At 27.8% G+C, this 20,592-nt stretch overlaps 1 protein-coding gene across 2 annotated transcripts in view; it reads left to right on the forward strand.

The window, feature by feature from the left end:
- LOC105847811 (telomerase protein component 1) overlaps positions 1-20,592 on the forward strand; it is a 48,560-nt gene that overhangs the window by 9,995 nt on the left and 17,973 nt on the right. For both annotated transcript variants that reach the window (XM_065791210.1, XM_065791211.1), the window contains exons 3-6: positions 3,267-3,451; positions 8,559-8,787; positions 17,640-17,735; positions 19,180-19,318. In XM_065791210.1, the coding sequence (XP_065647282.1) occupies positions 3,267-3,451; positions 8,559-8,787; positions 17,640-17,735; positions 19,180-19,318 (649 nt within the window). The remainder of the gene's footprint in view (positions 1-3,266; positions 3,452-8,558; positions 8,788-17,639; positions 17,736-19,179; positions 19,319-20,592) is intronic.

Raw genomic sequence — 20,592 nt, forward strand, 5'->3', positions numbered from 1 at the left:
AAATCATCTACTAAGATCCTCCAGGCAATTTCAAAGTTCAAAAAAAATTTTAATTGTTTTAAGGGATTCAATGTATTAAGGTTTCAAAAAATTTCAAAAAATTTCTGCAATTATCAAAATTTGGCATCTATTTTAAAGAAATAATACTCCTAACAAAAACACACTCCACAAGATTATAGCTTCTAAAAGTTAAAGCCAAAGCGCTTCTAGCTTGTAAACCTTATCTGTCCTTTATGGCTTTGCTTTCATTGAAGTCAGTGTTTGCTTTAGTTAAGCTTTCAGAAGTTTTATATTTTTTTAGTTTTTAATAATGATAAAGGTAAATTGACCTTGGAAAATAAAGATTTATATTGGAAATGCACTAAGTGAGAAAGTGAATGATGTGAATTTCGTTTTTCTGAAATTCTTTTTTTTTAATGAAACCAATATCTTTGATATGTCAAGCTTATTTTATTACAAGGATAAAGCTGTTAACAACTCAACATCATAAAAAGTATGCATATTTACAACTGTCCAATTTGTTTTCAAATGACAAGCAATAAATTTAGTAATAATAAAATACCAAAAAGTATGACCTTCATACTTTTCAACTTTGATTACACCGCACATCACATTTTTTGCTTTTTAAACACTGTTAGGTGTTTCTTAAAGATTTTTGGGTGCTGATCACAAATATCACATCAAAATTTACATATCACGTACCGTTTAAGAGAAATCTTCAATTTTGTTTAAGTTTTTGCTTAGATTTATATCATAACATCTCACTCCAGTTAGTGACGCATCAGCAACAATTTATGCAGCTAGTGTGTGTGTGCATCATTATAGTAAAGTACAGTGTCTGTATCAATATAAAAGTAAGTAAATTTAATGCTATAGCCGTTTTGCTGTCTGGCGATATATCTCGTCAATTTTGGAACAGCTGCGATACATTTTGCTATATCTGTGGCAAATATACACTTGCGTCTCAGAGGCGTTCTATAACTGCTCTTGTGAAGAAAATTTATCATCTGTATTTTGGCTGCAAAATTGGTGACCAAGACAAGGAATGGGCGTCTCACATTTGCTGCAAAACATGCGGTGTCAATCTAAGAGCCTGGCTCAGAGGTACTCGTAAGAGTATGCCGTTTGCTGTTCCGATGATCTGGCGAGAACAAAAAGACCATGTGACGGACTGTTACTTTTGTTTGACTAATATATCTGGTTTCTCTTCCAAAAACAAGAAGTCAATTGAATATCCTAATTTGCCTTCAACAATGAGACCTGTGTCACATGACGACAGTCTCCCAATTCCGAAACCACCAGAGGATTGGACCTTAGAAGAACCAGATGAAGAAACTCCAGTGCAGGTTACTGACAGTGACATTGACCCAGATTTTGAACCTTGCTCATCAGGTGATCCACATCTAATAACACGGTCAGAATTGAACAATCTGGTTAAAGATTTGGGTCTGTCAAAAGCAAAAGTCAAGTTGCTGGATTCCAGGCTGCAAGGATGGTGTCTGCTGTCACCAGGTACGAAAATTTCTATGCTCAGAAGCCGGCACCATGATATGACCAAATTTTTTACTCAAGTCGACAGTCTCTTTTTCTGTTGTAACATTGAAGGATTGTTCTCGGTTTTGGGTTGTGATCACAATCCAGAAGAGTGGCGTCTCTTCATTGATTCGTCAATGCTAAGCCTGAAAGCTGTTCTGCTACACAATGGCAACGTTTATCTGTCAGTACCTGTTGGCTACACAGTATACATGAAAGAAACATAAGAATACGGAACTGTTGCTCAAGCACATGTTGTTTCATCTGTGAATGGGACAGCAGTGCCAAAGAGTCACATTATTGTCGACAGCGCTGGCCACTCCGAAAAAAGTTAGTTCCAGGACAGACCACCAGTCGAGCCAGCAAAGATATTTTTTCCTCCTCTACACATAAAAGCAAGGTGAAGGTTTTCGCTATTTAAGACAGATGTTTCCAAGAATAAGTGATGTGAAGATCAAAGAAGACATTTTTGTTGGTCCCCAGATCAGACATGTTATGAGTGACAAGCGGTTTGAATAGCTGTTAGTTAGCCAGGAAAAAAATGCCTGGAAAGCCTTTAAAGACGTTGTTGACAATTTCCTGGGCAATTACAGAGCGCCAAACTACGTTGAAGTCGTAGACAAACTTATCCGCGCATACCAGAAAATGAAGTGCAACATGTCACTCAAGATTCATTTCCTTCACTCACACTTGGACTTCTTCCCAGTGAATCTTGGTGCTGTCAGTGATGAACACGGTGAGCGGTTTCACCAGGACATTGCTACAATAGAGCAACAATACTAAGGCAACTGGAATCCGTCAATGCTTGCTGACTACTGTTGGACACTGCAACGTGATGCACCAGAAGTTGAATTCAAAAGAAAATCAGGAGCAAAACATTTTTAATTCTGTTGAACTAATGGCTCATGCGGAACATAAACGTGATTAAATAGGTAAACATATAAATGTCTATTTCTTAGAGTTCCTACGTGATGCAGTAAAACAAAAACTATATTTGTGCATACCCTATAGGTACCTGTTTTCAATCAATAACTTTTCAAGAAGTAAGACTTTTTTAAAAATTTGTTGTGCAGTGTTATTTTTGTGTTTGTAAATTTATGAGTTGTAAATTTATGAGTTACTTCCATAAAGATTACCTATCTGTAAAAAAACCTAGTGGTGAGGGCAGCAAAGTGATGTTCCAGCAATATTAATCAGAATTTTTAGTTGGACATGGTGGACAAGCAGATATTAAAAATCATTTAAAGTATGCCAAACACAAAACTGTTGTATGTTCTTCTTTAAGCTCTTCCTTTTTTAAAAAGATTTTCCACAAGTTTTTGAAAGAAAAGACACTATATTTCTCTCCTTTAGTATATTTTGCTCCTTTTCTCCCCCCTCCCCCACTCCTCACTTGCTTGTCCCAGTGTGCAACTTCAAAATTATGTTAGTGCATAATGTGCAACTTCAAAATTATGGTACATATGGAGTCTCATATGTCATGTGTTGTATATTTGTAGATACATTTCAAATACTTTCAGAGACATTGTTCCTGTTTTTTTGATAATTGCAAGAGTGATAACTACAAATAACTTTAGAAAAATTTAATTGTATGCAGAGATAAAGACTCTATAAAGAAATTATGTTCATGAAGAAATTATGTTCTTAAAGTTACATTACCTGTATTTGCATCTAGATTTTTTTAAATTTATTAAAATTTTATTTCATTTCAAATTTTTGTTTTGCATTTATAGGTTGTACCTGAATTGCGAGAATGGTGTGAGCAGAGACAGGTTCATCTAATTGAGTGTGACTTACGTTGGGGTGTTCCAAAAAATACAGATTCAAAGGACACAATTTCAACATGTTTAGATGAAGTATCGCGATGTATAAAAGAAACAAATGGTCATCCTTTCTTTTTGAATATGTTAAGTGAAAGGTAAATAATAATAAATTACCATCATTATGTTAAATAATGTAAATTTATTGTTGCTCCTGGAGCTTTTGTAAACCAGGAGGTTTGTTGTTATTTTTTTTTAAATTTTTAGACTTTTATTTTAAAGTTAATAAACATTCATTCATTTAACGATTAGATGATTAGAATAACCTTTATGAGGTCTTTGGTTAGGAAAATAAGAACATCCTTAGTTACTAACCTAAATAAAACAAAGAATAAGAATGGCAAAAATGTGAAAATAAACTTTTATAATGCTTTGTTGACACAGAATTCAATTAATGTACTTAAAATGCTGAAACATAAGAACATGCTTAAAAATTAATAAGTTTATATAGCTCAGCTTTGAGAACCAATATTTTAAAACACCCCCAATAAAATTTTTGTTTTTTGTTTTATAATATTTTTAGTTGCTTATAATATTACATATCAACTCAAATCTAGCTGGAAAAACAGCAGTAACATATAGAACTATAATCTCAGAGTTTTATCACTTTTTCAAGAAACTACTAAAAAATATTTGTACAAGTACAGTAAAAATAAATTAACTGTAATTTAAAATGTTACTTAATAGATTTTTTTAAGCTATTATAGAGCTTATTATGGAAGAAAATGTTTTGACTTTTTTTTTTTAATAGTTCACAATATTTCTGTCATTTTACTTGAATTTCTTCCATTTTAGAACTAGAGCAAGCTTGTGTTACAGTTTTTTCAATATGTTTATGTTAGGAATAAAATAGTAGATATCTCTTTGAAGTCAGTTAAAATTTGTCGATAGACTTTTTGAACGTAGGAACTTAACTTCAGCATCAACTTCTTTTAGATGAATACCAGTTATGATGCTGATCCACCTCTTATCATCATAGTGCTACATAACTTCCTAAAGTGACAGCATCAGGTTGAAATATGATCTATAAACTTATGAAAGCTACTTGTCATTTTTTGAAACCAGGTTAATATTAAATTGAAATACCTCAGGAGCTGTTTTAGGCTACATTACATTTTAGGCTAAAATTTACATAACGTTTTAGGCTAAAATTTTTTTTGCGAAATTTTCTTTACAAAACGCAACAGCTAAAGAAGTTTGAAAAAATACGAGGATCCATGGTTTAAAATCTTTTAAATTTTAGGTGATTTGATATGGACTTTTAAAGATGATGGATTATCATTTTTAAAGATAAAGAGTCATTAAGAGCCATCTATTCCTTTTAGTTTGACATTTAAATTTACTGTTTGCTCACCGCAAACAGTAAATTAAAATGTCAAACTATAGGAATACATACATACATACATAGATATATATATATATATATATATATATATATATATATATATATATATATATATATATATATATATATATATATATATATATATATATATATATATATATATATATATATATATATATATATATATATATATATATATATATATATATAAACAAACAAATCAAATCACCTACATGTTCTTAACTTAAGTCAAATCTTGAATCTAAAATAGATGGGTTTTTTTTTTTATAAAAGTTTTCATAATAAGATATCACTCATCTTATTATAGAAAAATAAAAATTTTAGGCAGAAATTAAGGGATCTATGTTCAGTGCCATTTTGTAGGCATGTTTGTCTTTAAAAAAAAAAAATAGTCACAAAAAAAAAAGATCAATAGATTTTATCTTGCTCTAATAGATTACAACTTACCAATTTACTTGGCTGTGCCTGTGTAAATGGTGTTCTGACATGATTTATATATATATATATATATATATATATATATATATATATATATATATATATATATATATATATATATATATATATATATATATAAAATGGTTAAAATGAATCGGGACACAAATTTTTAAAGTGCGGTAATGTCTTGGTTCAATCGAGACGAGGTTGGTGTGGTAACGGTTGAAACAGCATGTCCAATTTCCCGATTTGGAAACCGCACCAACCAAGATCAAACCGCACCAGTTTTTTTTGCTCAATACCGTGACATTCCGTTACCTTACCGCATTTTTCCCAAAATGTTGTTTTATAAATTTTTAAAATAAAAAATTTATAACACAATGTGCGTTAAAGGCAATTGTTATTTAACAAATTATGCTTTAAATGGGATGTAGATAACGCACCCCTTTACATAGCGCTTTATCTAACTTTGGTTCATATCATAACTTATTCTTGGTAAGTTATAAACCCAGAATCACGTTAAGTCCCGAAACGTCACGGTTTGTCACATGATTCTTGGTTCGTCTTGGTTCATAACCGCACAAAATTTTCGAGTGTGATTATTTAATTGGAATGTCACGTTATTCCCGGAACAAATATTTCTGTAAAATTTAATATTTTAAATAAAATTTAATAAGAATTAATGTTTTTCATTTCAATTTTGAAAACAAAAAAATTAATTGCTTCACATATATTTTCGGCAGTATGAAATGCATTAAATTGACAAACTCAAAGAATTTGTGATTTTCGAAAGAAGTTATTAATTAACCAATAGCTGTCAAGCTAGTAAATGAGGTTTTTTCGGTTGGTAGATGTTGGTCTATCAGTTGTAAATGGAATTGATGAAGCATCATTTAGTTCATTTTGGATTTTTTATCTGACCTTGTTCTATATATTTTGAAATACAAAACTGTTAATGTATTATCTGCTTGGAATTTAATAGTTAGGACATATATAGTGTAGCAATCTTTGAAATATGAGATCCTCTACTATAGATAATGGCTGAATATCAACTGTAATCATTTCTGCAACATAGTTATGAATTAATTTAGACCTGTAATCATTAATGTTTCAAAGCTTTTTCCTCTCAAGTAATTTAAACAAAGTTTGTTGAGACTGTATTGAGGAAGTTGACTCAATTGACTTGATTTTTTCTAAAAAAAATTCTACTTTCTTTCTAGTTTTAACTTTTTTTTTTTATCTATTTCTTTAGGTTTCGTATGAATATGAAATAACATATTTGTTGTATTAAAAGAATTAAAGTTTTTTTTCTTTGTTACCTTTTGTAATCATATGTTTGCATGTACTACATATTGCAATTGTGGCATCTTGAAAAAAAATGTAACACATTTCTTTATGTGATACATTTCTTATAATCACACATTATGTGTATATAACCAGGACACATTATGTCACATAAAGAAATGTGACACATTTCTTTATGTGACACATTTCTTATATCACAAATTATGTGTGCACATCATATATGAATCTATATATGTATCATATATGAATCTGTGTGTGTGTGTGTGTGTGTGTGTGTGTGTGTGTGTGTGTGTGTTTGTGTGTGTATATATGTGTATGTGTAAATATAAATATATATACAGTGTTAATAGAATTCAATTGTAAAAGTAATTTTTGGATTTTATTTTGCTAAAACTTGTTTTTAAACTTGATTATTAAAAATAACTGAATTTTTTTATTATTACTATTCTTTCTTTATTTTTCAGTAAAAGGATAAGAAAACGTGTTTGTTATACAGTTTTTGCTTTTTTTTTAAAACAGGTATTAGTTTGCACGCACATAAATTAATTGTACAAAACTGTTTTATTGATAATTTGTTATGAAAATAAATATTTTATAATTTTTTTAATTTATAAAATAACAATCTTATTGAATTTATATTTCTAGAATTTCATCTTCAGCAATTGATAACATTTTTGAAAAAAAGACAAAACTCTATTTGTTGAACCCTATGGCACCCAAAGTTAAATATTTAAATACAACTGAAAGAAAACTTGTTTAGACTTGGTTAAATAAGGTAATACTTAAAGAAAAGTTAAACAACTTACAAGTATTCCATTTACAACAGTAGGAGCCATTGTAAAGAAATACCAACAATATGAAACATTTTATATTCGTACCGGATAAGGACAGAAGCTGAAGACAGCTACAAGAGATGATAGAGAAATTTTAAGAATGATACAAAAAATTGGTTTGAAACCACAAAAAATATAGCAAATCATCTGAAAAACTTAACAGCAAACACAATTTCACATACATCAATTTGAAATTGTATTCATAAAGCAGGGTTCGGTAGATGTATGGCTCGTAAAAAACCATTCTTAACAAAAAATCATATGAAAAGAAGAATGAATTTTGAAAAAAAGGTATTATTTAGTGCCACTTTCATTTATATGAAAGAAAAAGTTTTTTGGTCAGATAAATCCAAGTTTAACTTGAAAAAATCTGACGGTGCACAAAGGTTTTGGCAAAAGTGGAGAGGTGAAGCTTTTCATTTGAGTTGCATGAGAGGAACAGTTAAACATGGCAGTGAAAGTGTAATGTTATGGGGTTGTATGGCATGTAATGGTGTTGGTAAACTAGAATTTATTGATAAAACTATGAATGCTGATTTGTATAAAAATATATTGAAACAAAATTTAAAATCTTCTGCTAAAAAACTTTAATCGAAAAACAGTTTTTTGTTTCAAAACTTTTTTTGATGAAAATGGCCTTCACAGTGCCCTGATTTGAATCCAATAGAACATTTATGGATTGAGATAAAAAAAATATGTTATAGATCATTTACCAAAAAAGAAGATTTAAAAAAAGCTGTTGCTAAATCATGGTCTAACATCAACATCAAATATTTAGTTTAATCAAATATTTAATTTAATCAAATATTTAGTTTAATCAAATATTTAGTTTAATCAATGCCAAAACACTTGTTAGATGTAATTAAAGTAAAAGAAGGACGAACAGAATATTAAAGTATATTGAAATATATAAAAATTTGAAACTTTTTCTCATTTATTTTATTAAACTGATATTTGTTATTAGCATTAACCTGTAGGGCTTCTTTTATACAATTTTGTGCAAGTGTTTTTATCCCCTTCTTTTATTTTAAAATTCCTGATCAGGAAATTCAAGAGTGTAAGAAAATTTTTTACTTTTTTTATGAAGGTTTTTCAACGAATAAAAAATTTGACAAAAAAAAGTTCTTTATAATTAATGCATGATACAATATTTAATTCAAAGGTGTTAATCTTATTGAAAAATTACTTTGTACAATTGAATTCTGTTCTCACTGTATGTGTATGTCTATATATGTATATTCATACTATTATTTTTATTTTTAGGTATGGTTGGATCCCTAAAAAAGAAGATCTTTCAGATGAGTTAATATCTGCATATAACTGGGTATTCCCTCTATCAATTACACACATGGAAATACTGTGTGCAGCATTAAGGACAAATTCACGCAATTCTTTATTCATGATTCGAGATGAAGAATCGTTAGCTGGTATTCCTGATTCATTTTCATTTTCATTTATAGATACTCAAGAGCTGTCTAAATTAAGCCTTCAGGTATTTCTTTATTTCTAAAATCTGCTTTAAGATTTAGGAAATTAAACTGAAGATTTATATTCTTGTTATTCATTTTATTAACATTATATATATATATATATATATATATATATATATATATATATATATATATATATATATATATATTTATATATATATATATATATATATATATATATATATATATATATATATATATATATATATATATATATATATATATGCAGCCCTTGGAATTAGGGTCAGCATTTAGCAATAGAGACCTAATTGGCAACCTAAAAGTGTTTTGGGGTCCACAAAAAGCAGACCTCATTTCTATGTTTTATGGTAATCCCTGTTTCCGAGGGCTAATATTCATAACCCAATATCCATAATTTTTGACTTGTGGCACCCTTGATCTGGGTGTACGATATATATATATATATATATATATATATATATATATATATATATATATATATATATATATATATATATATATATATATATATTATGGTGATTCAGAATGAGAGAATTTTCAAAACAAAAATATGTGTCTTCTTAAATTTGGTGCAAATATATAGAAAGAAGGTTTTAAAGCATACAAGGCATTTTCTGACCACTCTAGACCCTCCCTCAAGGCTCATTTTTGTGAAAAAAAATGTCTATTTTTTTGTTAAAAGTTGCTGATTTCAGTGACGTTGAGGGACGGTCTAATATAAACCAAGTTGGCTGAATTAAAAAAAAATACATTTTTTCTAATATAACAGGATTATTGAACCGGTCTTCAAAGTGAAGGGGGGGGTTAAACCCATTTTTCAATTTTATATATAAAAAAAAAGATCCTTTTACGCCAAAATCAATTTTTAAATTACTCACACCACTTATGATAAATACTAAGCTTTCTATTTACCTTACAAAAAAGCCTACAAAAGAAAAAAAATAAGTTTTCTAATCACTTTTGAATTTCTTGAAATTAATAATGCTATTTAAACCTATTTCCATATTCTTTTTTGTTATCTTGCTGGAGTTTTTTTCAAGTTTTTTCATAGCATAAACATTTGTCTATGGTTACCAGTCTCATTTGTTTTTCTTCTTCTCTAATGTATCTATAGATAAACTCCTTCATCATGCCTACATTTCTTTCTGCATGATCGTTTGCTATAATCAAAGTTTTTGCAAAGGCTAAAAACTGGTTGTAATATGATTGAGTGTGACAGAAAGATGTCGGAAGCGACAACCAATCACGTATTCTCTCTTCTGTAAACCCATTTACTGCAAAAATAAAGTAGGAAAACTCATTAACACCGCCAAATTTGGTGAATTACTAGCCGTTGTGCTATCTAGGTTGATTAACTCTTTCAGCTTATTTTAAACTTTGTAATCAGATGCCTTTAAAGATGACATTTTGTAAGATAAAATTATTTTGTTAGTGGTTAGCGTTTTATCTTCATCAGGAATTTTATAATCTAGAAGCGAAAGAGGTATCAAAGTTAAGTCTAAGTACCAAGAGTGTTTTAATATTGTGTCAATGACTTTATCTACAGCTTCTTTTACTTAGCAAACATCTTTATACAGAGTCATTTGATGTAGAGCTGTAATATCAAGGTATAGGGCTTTAATAGGATTGTGACTTTGCAAGTACCATGGAGCATAAAAACAACAATTAAATTCCACAATTTGTTCTACTTGAGCTTTTAAGTCTTCCTCTTTTATCAAAAAGTCTAGTTGTTTAGATAGCAGATGTAACTTTGTATAATAAAGAGCTGAGCTAAGAAATCTTACATAATGAACTGCACCTGTTTTTTTTTTTTTAACAATTTCTGATTTCGATAAATAAATAATTACAAGCTCTGCTAGTTCTTTTCTGTCTTCCCTATCAATATTTTTCTTTTTAATGTATTTTTTGCAATATTTGAGTGCATCTGTTGCTGCTTTTTCGACTACAGTACCAGCCTTTAATGACGAATCAAACCTTAATATGTTTTCAGGATTGTAATGAAACTCTGGATTGTCAAACTTATTTCTTAATCTTTTAAAAAAAAGATTTTTTGGTCCTACCTTTTCTTCATGAGTAACATGTTTCTGAAAATGACTTATTCTAAGCTCTGTAACATGGTGCCTGCAAGCAAGCTGGAGAATGTATTTACCTTAATTATGTGTAATTCTATTAACAGTCCCTTTCATAATGCCAGTATTTGTTGCTGTTGTGTCAAAGCACAATCCACCAAGATTTGATTTAATACTATATCCATCTAGCAATTGCATTATTCTTTTATATAGATCGTCAAGAGGATATTAAAAAAGGCACACCCAACAAGTGTAATTTGCCATTAATATTTATTAGTATAGCTAGTTGCTTGCATTTTAGTTTCTTTCCTTTAATTATCTCAAATATAGTTTTTCCATCAAAATGAATTATACATGGGAATGTAGATAAACGTACTTTTGTTTTGATATCTTCTTTAGCAATATTTGAAATTTCTTTATTTTCTCTTTTCATTCTTCTAGCTGCAGTTGAGAGACTTGATTTGATGGCGTTGTCTACTCCTGCAGCTTGAACTACATGTCTACTCCTGCAGCTTGAACAACCGTCGTTGTATTTTTCTGCAAAACCATAGGAGAGATGTTATTAACAGTTGCCATTAAAGCAACATTTCCGGAATAAATATCTTTCAAGAATGTTGGCCCGAGTTTTTGTACTGGGGCCGTATTCTCATCTCTTTGTTAAGCTTAACGGAGCGTTCGTCAAAAATTTGTTTTAAATTGCATTAATAAAAAATTTATTTAAAATTATAATTTTTTAAACATAATAGTTTTATTTTGGTATAAGTTTTATTTTAATGAATTTATATAAATTTTCGTCATTTCTTTACTTAGAAATATTGTAATGAAATTTAAGCTTCGTTAAGCTTAACGGAGAGATGAGAATAAGTCAGAATCAGAAAAGTTATCTGAACTTAGGCCATCATTACTGCTAACGTCTTCTTCATAAAATTTTAAGATTTTACTCATTAATTTATTTTTCATTGCATTTTTGCACTTCTTTATATTTAATGATTTTACCTCATATAAAAATAAATTTAGTTAAATTTAGTTATAAGTTGTTAGAGAGGAAAAAAAACACAAATTTAGCATATTTAATTTATCAAACTATAAAGAGTATATTATTTAAAAACTAAATTTGTGGATAAGAATCAACATAGTGTAAGTTTAAAAACAAAATAAAGTTAATTCAATATTTTATATACTAATACTTCGCTAACTATAGTAAAGTAGCTCAATAGTTCATCTACCTTAAGAGCATCATTTAATTAATATCTGACGTAAAACTGCCTAAACATTTAAAAAAATAAAACTTACACAATGCAAATTCTCACAACCAAAACATAATCAATTTTTTTTCTTAGTATATTTAGTGTCTAGAGTACCCAAATGATATAATCTTGGACCTTCTTGATCTTCTAAGTATTGTAAAACTTCGATTTTAGATTCATTGGATCTTAGCTTGTCACTTTAAATAAAATCTGTTAGTTCTGGAATTCCTATCCAAAAAATACGTTTAACAAAATTTTCAAATCATATTTGATTTTTAATATCTTGTTTTGAGTTTCTTTTGACATTCTTTAATAAATTAAAAGAGATTTTTTAAACTTTTTCGAATATTTACATCGCTAATAACTGGAAACCCTGCTTTAATCCATGGATGTTTTGTTTTCGCCATGATACATTCACATTCAACTAGTTGACACCTATCAACCTTTAAGTTTGACTTTGGAGGACAATATAGAATACCCAACTTTTTTGTAATTCCATTTTGCAAATATGATTGACAATATTTAAAGTGTTGCAAGATATCCATACCCATTGGAAGTTGCGTTCCTAAACCATATAGGTTTTTATTAAAATAGTATTACCAATAGTATATAAATAGTTTAAATAAGCGCGCATTATTTATCTTACAGAGTATAATAGTGTGATGGATTGGTGTCGATATTGAGATGAAAATGTGTTTTAGTGACCATGACTTTTTTTCAGGTAAATATCATTAAACCGCATCGATAGCTATACATTATTTTTATTTCTATGCAACACATACCTGAAATAGCAGGCATAGCTTTATCGATAATATGAAAAATCTTTTTCCGATAACTCATATCAATACTTGTTCAGTTACTTAAATTTTTATTTTGAATTTTAAAATTTTAAAATCAAAAATGTAAATTTCAAATTTTAAATCTATGTGGTTTCATATTAATTGTTTTTTTATTTAAAAATAAATTGGTATGAAACTTTAGTAAAAGAACATGAAGTGTAATGGTTTGCTATTTATTTTATTTTGGGAAATGGTAGACGGAGGGGGATGGAAGAATGTCAAGGAAACTTACCTTCAAGTATGTAACTAATTAAAGTAGCAAGCAATGTAAAATATCATTAACCAAAAAAAATTTTTATTATATAAGAAAAAATGTATTTGTATACTTCGAATGCTTTCTTAATATCACAACAAAAGTCATAAGTTTTGCGTATTTATGGATAAGTTGAATAATAAATGCTCAGTAATAAAACAAAAACAAATATACATATGATTTTAAATGCAAAATATATGTAGTGTAGGCCCTTTTTCTTTTAATTCAGCCGAATTGGTTTATATTAGACTCTCCCTCAATGTCACAGAAATCAGCAGTTTTTGACAAAAAATTGACAATTTTTTTCACAAAAATGAGCCTTGAGAGAGGGTCTAGAATCAACCAGAAAGCGACCGCTATGTTTTAAAACCTATTTTCTATATATTTGCACCAAATTTAACGAGATACGTATCTTTGTATGTATATATATATAAATATATATATATATATATATATATATATATATATATATATATATATATATATATATATATATATATATATATATATACATATATATATATATATATATATGTATATATATATATATAAATATATAAATATATATATATATATATATATATATATATATAATATATATATTATATATATATATATATATAAATTATGTTAGTGTATTCTACAAACAGAATGCTCAATGTTCTTAAAGAACAGAGCAATAATAAATTAGTAAAAACACTTTTAATTTTAATTAAAACTTCTAATTTTTTCTTTCTTCTGCACAGTGTTTCTCCATCAGTAGGTTCATCAGGAAGAATTCTTCCTGATTAACCTACTGTTGGTGAAACACTGTGTAGAAGAAAGAAAAATTAAATAAGTGTTTTTACTAATTTATATATATATATATATTATATATATATATATATATATATATATATATATATATATATATATATATATATATATATATATATATATATATACATATATGTATATATATATATATATATATATATACATATATATATATATAAATATATATACATATATATATATATATATATATATATATATATATATATATATATATATATATATATATATATATATATATATATATATATATATATATATATATATATATATATATATATATACTATATATATATATATATATATATATATTATATATATATATATATATATATATATATATATATATATATACATATATGTATATATACATACATATATATATATATATATACATATATATATATAAATATATACATATATATATATATATATACATATATATATATATACATATATGTATATATACATACATATATATATATATATATATATATATATATATATATATATATATATATATATATATATATATATATATACATATACTGTGCTGTGCAAAAGTCATTATAACAGCGTCGAAAACAAGCTTACAGTGCATTTAAAACGCCATAGGGTCCTTCCATCTGGCGAATACTTCATAACTATTTATTTAAATGGTTGCTTCAGCAGCTGACTTTGTTTTTAAACACATTTTGTGTTATTTTATTAATATTTATCCATTTTTATCGGGTTTTCTCGTGGCGATCGGTGAATTTTCAATTTTCGGCGATTTAGCAGGTATGTTAAAATTTATTTCTAAACTATTGTTTAGTTTAGTAATTGTAATTTAATGACATTTTATGCAGTTTTATAGTATTTTACTTATGGATTTATGTGGAAAGCATGAGATTTGGGTTTTTTTAGCCCATAAAATTGTTTTTTAATATCATGTAACAAAATTGGAATTTTTGGTCAATAAAATTTAAAAATTGTCATATTCTGTAGAAATAACAGTTATGTATTTTATATTTATACTATTGCACTTTTAATATTTATTACTTCTTTTTATTATTTTATATTATTTAAAAATTTTGTTTACATTTTTCAGACATGACTCCGTATAGAAAGTTGACGATGGAACAGAGATGTGAGGTGTTGGCGAAGGTTAAGGAGGGATATTCGTATTGGAAGGTGGCACAAATAATGAAAATCCACTACCTGACTGTATTTGGAATTATGAGGAAGCATGCTGCAACCAACTCCGTACGCGATCTTCCCAGGGACGGCCGGCCAAAGAAGACCACGGTCAGAGAGGATCTGATGTTAGTTCGTATGAGTATGAAAAATCGTCGAATGACATCATCGGACATCAGGAAACAGTCGGCAGTGGACATATCTACAAGCACAGTCAGAAGGAGACTCCTGAAGGCCGGTCTACAAGGTTGTGTAGCGGCCAAGAAACCTCTTTTGACTGTTGCCCACAAGAAAGCTCGATTGGATTTTGCGCGACGACATAAGGACTGGGGTGTTGAGGAGTGGAAAAGGGTGTTGTGGAGCGATGAAAGCTCATTCCAGATGTTTTGTGGGGCTAAAAGGGCTTATTTAAGAAGGAAAGCCGGGGAAAAGTTCATCCCACAGTGCATTGTTCCAACAGTTAAGCACGGGGGAGGTTCCATAATGGTTTGGGGTTGCATGTCCTGGGCAGGGGTTGGCCAGTTGTACAGGTGTGAGGATACCATGAATCAACACCAGTATGTCAGGGTCCTTGAGAACTGTATGCTGCCATCAGCCAATTTGCTTTTTGGCAATGGAGAAGAGTTCCTGTTCCAACAGGACAATGCTCCTTGCCATAAAGCAAGGCTTGTGACTGCATATCTGGAGGATCATGATATACGGGTACTGAACTGGCCAGCCCATAGTCCAGACCTCATCCCCATAGAGCACCTGTGGGAAATAATGTTTAAACACTTGCAAGGAGCAAACCCTAGCAATAAGGATGCACTTTGGGCCCATTTACAGAACATATGGAATGATATTTCACCAGCTACTGTTCAGAATTTGATTAGCTCTATGCCCCGTAGGATCAAGTCTGTCATCAAATCAAGGGGTGGGCAGATAAAGTATTAATAAACTGTGTAATTTTAAATTATATGAACAGTTGCAATAAAAAAAATAATCCAAATCAATTGTTTTCAGTCGTTTTTATTTGTAACGCTACAAGAAAATAGAAAAAAACCTTAAAATTATTACTGTTATAATGACTTTTGCACAGCACTGTATATATATATGTATATATAACCCAATGCCAGTCGTTTTTATTTTGTGACTTTTTTAAAACGAAAATTTAATTTCTTAAAAAAAAGGTTTTCAAAAAATAGTCTAAATTATAAGCAAAAATAAAAATTATTTATGAAGCTTTAATATTTAACATTAATATTTACTTTTACATGCAGTTCATAGACCTAAAGGCAACAAGTCATTCTGATCAAAGGTTTTCTTCTCCATTGCCCAATTAGGGCATAAAATTTTTTTAGTCAACCAGTGCTTGTTGATACGATGTCAAAAGACAGAGAATTAACATACTCAAAAAGTTCCCAGTCTTATAAAGTTTCTTTAATTATTTTACCAAGTGATTCTGCTGTGTCACTTTTCACAGTTGCAAAACTAAAAAGTTATATTTTCAATTTTTTATTTACCAAGATCTTTCATTTCTATCATAAAATAAAGTCAAAATGCATAGTAAGATTTTACCCTCAGCTAATACAATTAAATTATTTTTGATATTTCATGCAATTCGAATTATATTTGATTTTTTCTGTCTTCAAATACTTCACTTAGAAATAGAATAATTATCAATGCTTTGAAACTTTATAAGAGAAGCAAGTGTTGTGCTTAACGCAGTTAAACTTATTCCAAATTGCAAGAAAGTCAGAGCTTAATCTTTTTCCAATATTTTTTTGAATAAAACAGAGTTTATTCTAGGAAAATAAAATGGGCAGCAGTACCCCATGCTGGCAGCACTAGCCGTTAGGCAATCTGGCATTACCGTTTTTTAGCGGGAAAGAAAAAGTATTTGCTGTATTACCTTACATAGTGCCTAAGTGCGTTCAACCCTGTCGAAAAGGGTCTAGATTAGCCCCTGTAAAAAGAGGAACAGCTTTAGATTTTTTAATTTTTCAAAAAGGATAGAAACACTGTTTATCTTTGTCATTATCAAAAATATCTTAACATTTTGTTGTCTCTTCATTTTTCAGTAACCAACCCTGTTTGTTTTCTAATTAACTCTTTCTTTTTCTTAACAATTTCTTGTTTTGTTTTGTAATTTACAATTTGTTGTCAAGTTTTATCATTGCACAACATTTTTTGAACACATAACTCTTTCTAGTTATTGAGATCTTCTTTATCTTCTTGTATAGTTTTTAAATCTGGGGGTAAATAAAAAAAAATTAGTTTGTAAAAAGAAGTCTGAAAAACTTTCTGGATTTAAGTTTTAATTAAAGTGAAATGAAAATTAAAGTGAACAATATATATTGGGAAATTGTTGTCCAAAATAGATTCAATATTCCTGAATAATAAAAAGAATAAAAAAAAGTTGAATGGTAAATATATTTATTGTGTTTATTGTTTTTTATTTTTTATGTTTTTTAGCGGCTTAAAAAAGAATTAAAGAAAAGATTTCCAGATAAAACTTATTCATATAAATCCAAAATAGTTGGAGTAGATACATCAACTGGACTTCAAAAGGTTATTTTTGTACTCAAATTATTTCATAACTTTTTTTTCTATCTTATTATATGTCAATTTCTTTTCCATTGTATTATACGTCAATTTCTTTTCTATCGTTGTCAATTGTATGTCAATTTCTTGTCAAATATTTATTTGATTTTTACTTTTTTTTTGTGATTTAAATTTTTTTATTTTTGTTTGAAAACAAAAAGATTTAATCTTTTTATAATTTTAATAGTTTATGAATTTATTTTTTTTCTCTGTTTAACCTTTGCATTTTTATAGAGTTTTTGTTAAGAATAATTTTCAAAACACTATGTTACAAAACACTGTGTTACAAAACACTGTGTCATAAACAACTATAAATAAATAAGAGGTTGAAGAGGCAGAAAGCCATAAAGGCTGCAACGTTCAGTTTTTCAATCTCTTATTTTATTTCTTTTTTAAATGTAAATGCAGTTTGGCTAAGTATTTTTTAAGTGCTGAACAAATTTGAAGTCAATCATTACAGTTTGTAACTTAGGTTTTTAAAAAGCAAAAAAACCTAATCTGTTAGAAGTTAAATGTTTCCTAGAAAGTGGTAAATGTTTTCTTGTGGTACTCCAAGAATGTTACATTTTTGAAGGTTAAACAGTGCACCATAAGATAAGAATGCAAGGCAGCAATGTTTCTTCTATTTTAGGTCAGATAACTATATATTGTCAATATCATTATTTGACCTACAACAGTATGCAAAAAATATATTTAAATGCAGAGCTGAAGGTTCCCCTGAAAGTGCATATAGTTATCCTTCTTTCATTCGTGAAATTTTATTGTTGTTCTCTGCAATAATCTCTCTTGTTATCCTATAATAAGTAGAATAAGGCTTTTAAGGCACAAATCAAATTAGTATTCATATAAACCAAGGATTAGACACAAAGTTTATGCATAACAATTCAACAAAATAACAAAAGTCCTTTTTTGTTTCTTTTTTTTTTTTGCTTAGATAAGATGTAATACAAATGTAATTAGTAATAAATTTTTATGTTGTTAATGTTTAAGTTGCATTTGTTTCTAGTTATTATAAGGGGTATGGTATAAAAAAAGTATAAATCTCTTTAATTTAAGAATTTTAATGGATGCAATTATTGCTTTAAGGAGAATAATAAAAAATATTGATTTAAATTTTTATTCTAATTAGTAAAAAAACGATAAATATAGTGTAAAATATTAAATAAAGTAAATGTTAAAATAAAGTTTAAAGTAAAATTTTTTTTTTTTTTTAAACAATATTGACACATTTTTAAATGACTTTTATTGACTTTCATCCTGAACTCACCATGTGTTTTGACTTTTTTTTTAAAAAAGATTTGGTTTTCTTGGAGTATGAACAAAAAAATGGTTGTAGCAAATTTGTATGCTAAAATTTTTGTTTTGTTTTGCAGAACTTTTAGAGCTCATAGAGTTGTTTATTTATTTTCAGCTGCGTTTTAGTGAGTTGGATGAGTTTGCTTCAGTGATCACAAAATATTACAAAGAACGCATTGAAGAGTACGCACCTTTCGTAAAAGAAATTGTGGATAATTCAGCATTTCAACAACATGCTTTCATACAAAAAAAGGGTATGTTTAATATAACAAATCTAATATATAATTAAACGTGAAATGAATATTAAGATAGTTATGCAAGTAAGTTCAAATCACCACAGTAAAATTGAAAATATATAAATAGTTTTAAATATATAAGATAGGGGTACAGTATTTGAATCTCCAAGGGGTACAACCCTTTACTTAATACTTACTTAAATTGTTTGTTACTATGCGTATTCTTTGTGTTAAACAATGTAATGCTGTAGTAATTGTTGTAATGCTGTAGTAGTGATAGTAGGCTCAGCTCACAATCAAGTGGTTCTAGGTTTAAATCTATTCTATGCCTTAAGAAGTATTTGTCTTGACTTGTTTCTCAGCGCAGTGGCATAACAATAATATATGGCCCTCAGTTTATTACTTGATCTAAAGTAAATACATTAGAATGTCCAGAATATTAGATAAAAAAAAAAATTAAACTGAGAAGCTAATTTTATTCTGAAAGCTCTTTAGGTCTTTACTCTTTAGGTCTTTAGGCTTTAGGTCTGGAAAATAAGATAATTAGAAGTGACAAATAAAAGTTTTGAATTTTCAAATATTTACAAATTATAAGGATCAGCTGTTTTCAACTTTATTAAATAAAACATCAATTACTTCAAACAGGGTTACCTTAATTAGGCTATAAAACTTTGAAAAGATGCAAGACTTCTTGATTCTATATTATTTTGTTTTAAATTTTTTACATATAATTAATCATGAAACATGGTCAAAATAAATAAATTTTGTCAAAAACTAAGTTGGTGTCAGACCATTCTCAATTTATTTTCATATGAATATATCAGGTCTTTAGTTTAAATTATTTTTTGAAATGTTTCTTTAAAAAAGTGTCATTTTAATTATTTATGTAATTAGATAAGCTTAAATGAATAAAAAAACATTTAACAGTTTTAAATAATATAAAAATATAATAATATATAAATAAAAATTATTATAAATATATAAATATAAAAATAGTTAAAACAGTTTTAAGCATTGGACTTAATTTAGCTTTAGATACACAATTAACGAAATAAAATATTCAGTATTTTTCTTTTTAAATAATTAAAAAAAATACTATAATTTTAACTTAAAAACTTGAAAAGAAAGAAAAGCACTTTTATTGAATATTTCAACTATTACCTTTGCTTACATTCGTAATAATGACACTTTGTAAATCTAATAGGACACTTTGTAAATCTACAAAATCTTAAAAACAGTTTAAATTTGATTGTTTTAAAACTATTTAAACTGGAACCAATTCAATATCAAAA

The sequence above is a fragment of the Hydra vulgaris genome, chromosome 02 (assembly GCF_038396675.1).
Source record: "Hydra vulgaris chromosome 02, alternate assembly HydraT2T_AEP".
NCBI classification, from domain to species: domain Eukaryota; kingdom Metazoa; phylum Cnidaria; class Hydrozoa; order Anthoathecata; family Hydridae; genus Hydra; species Hydra vulgaris.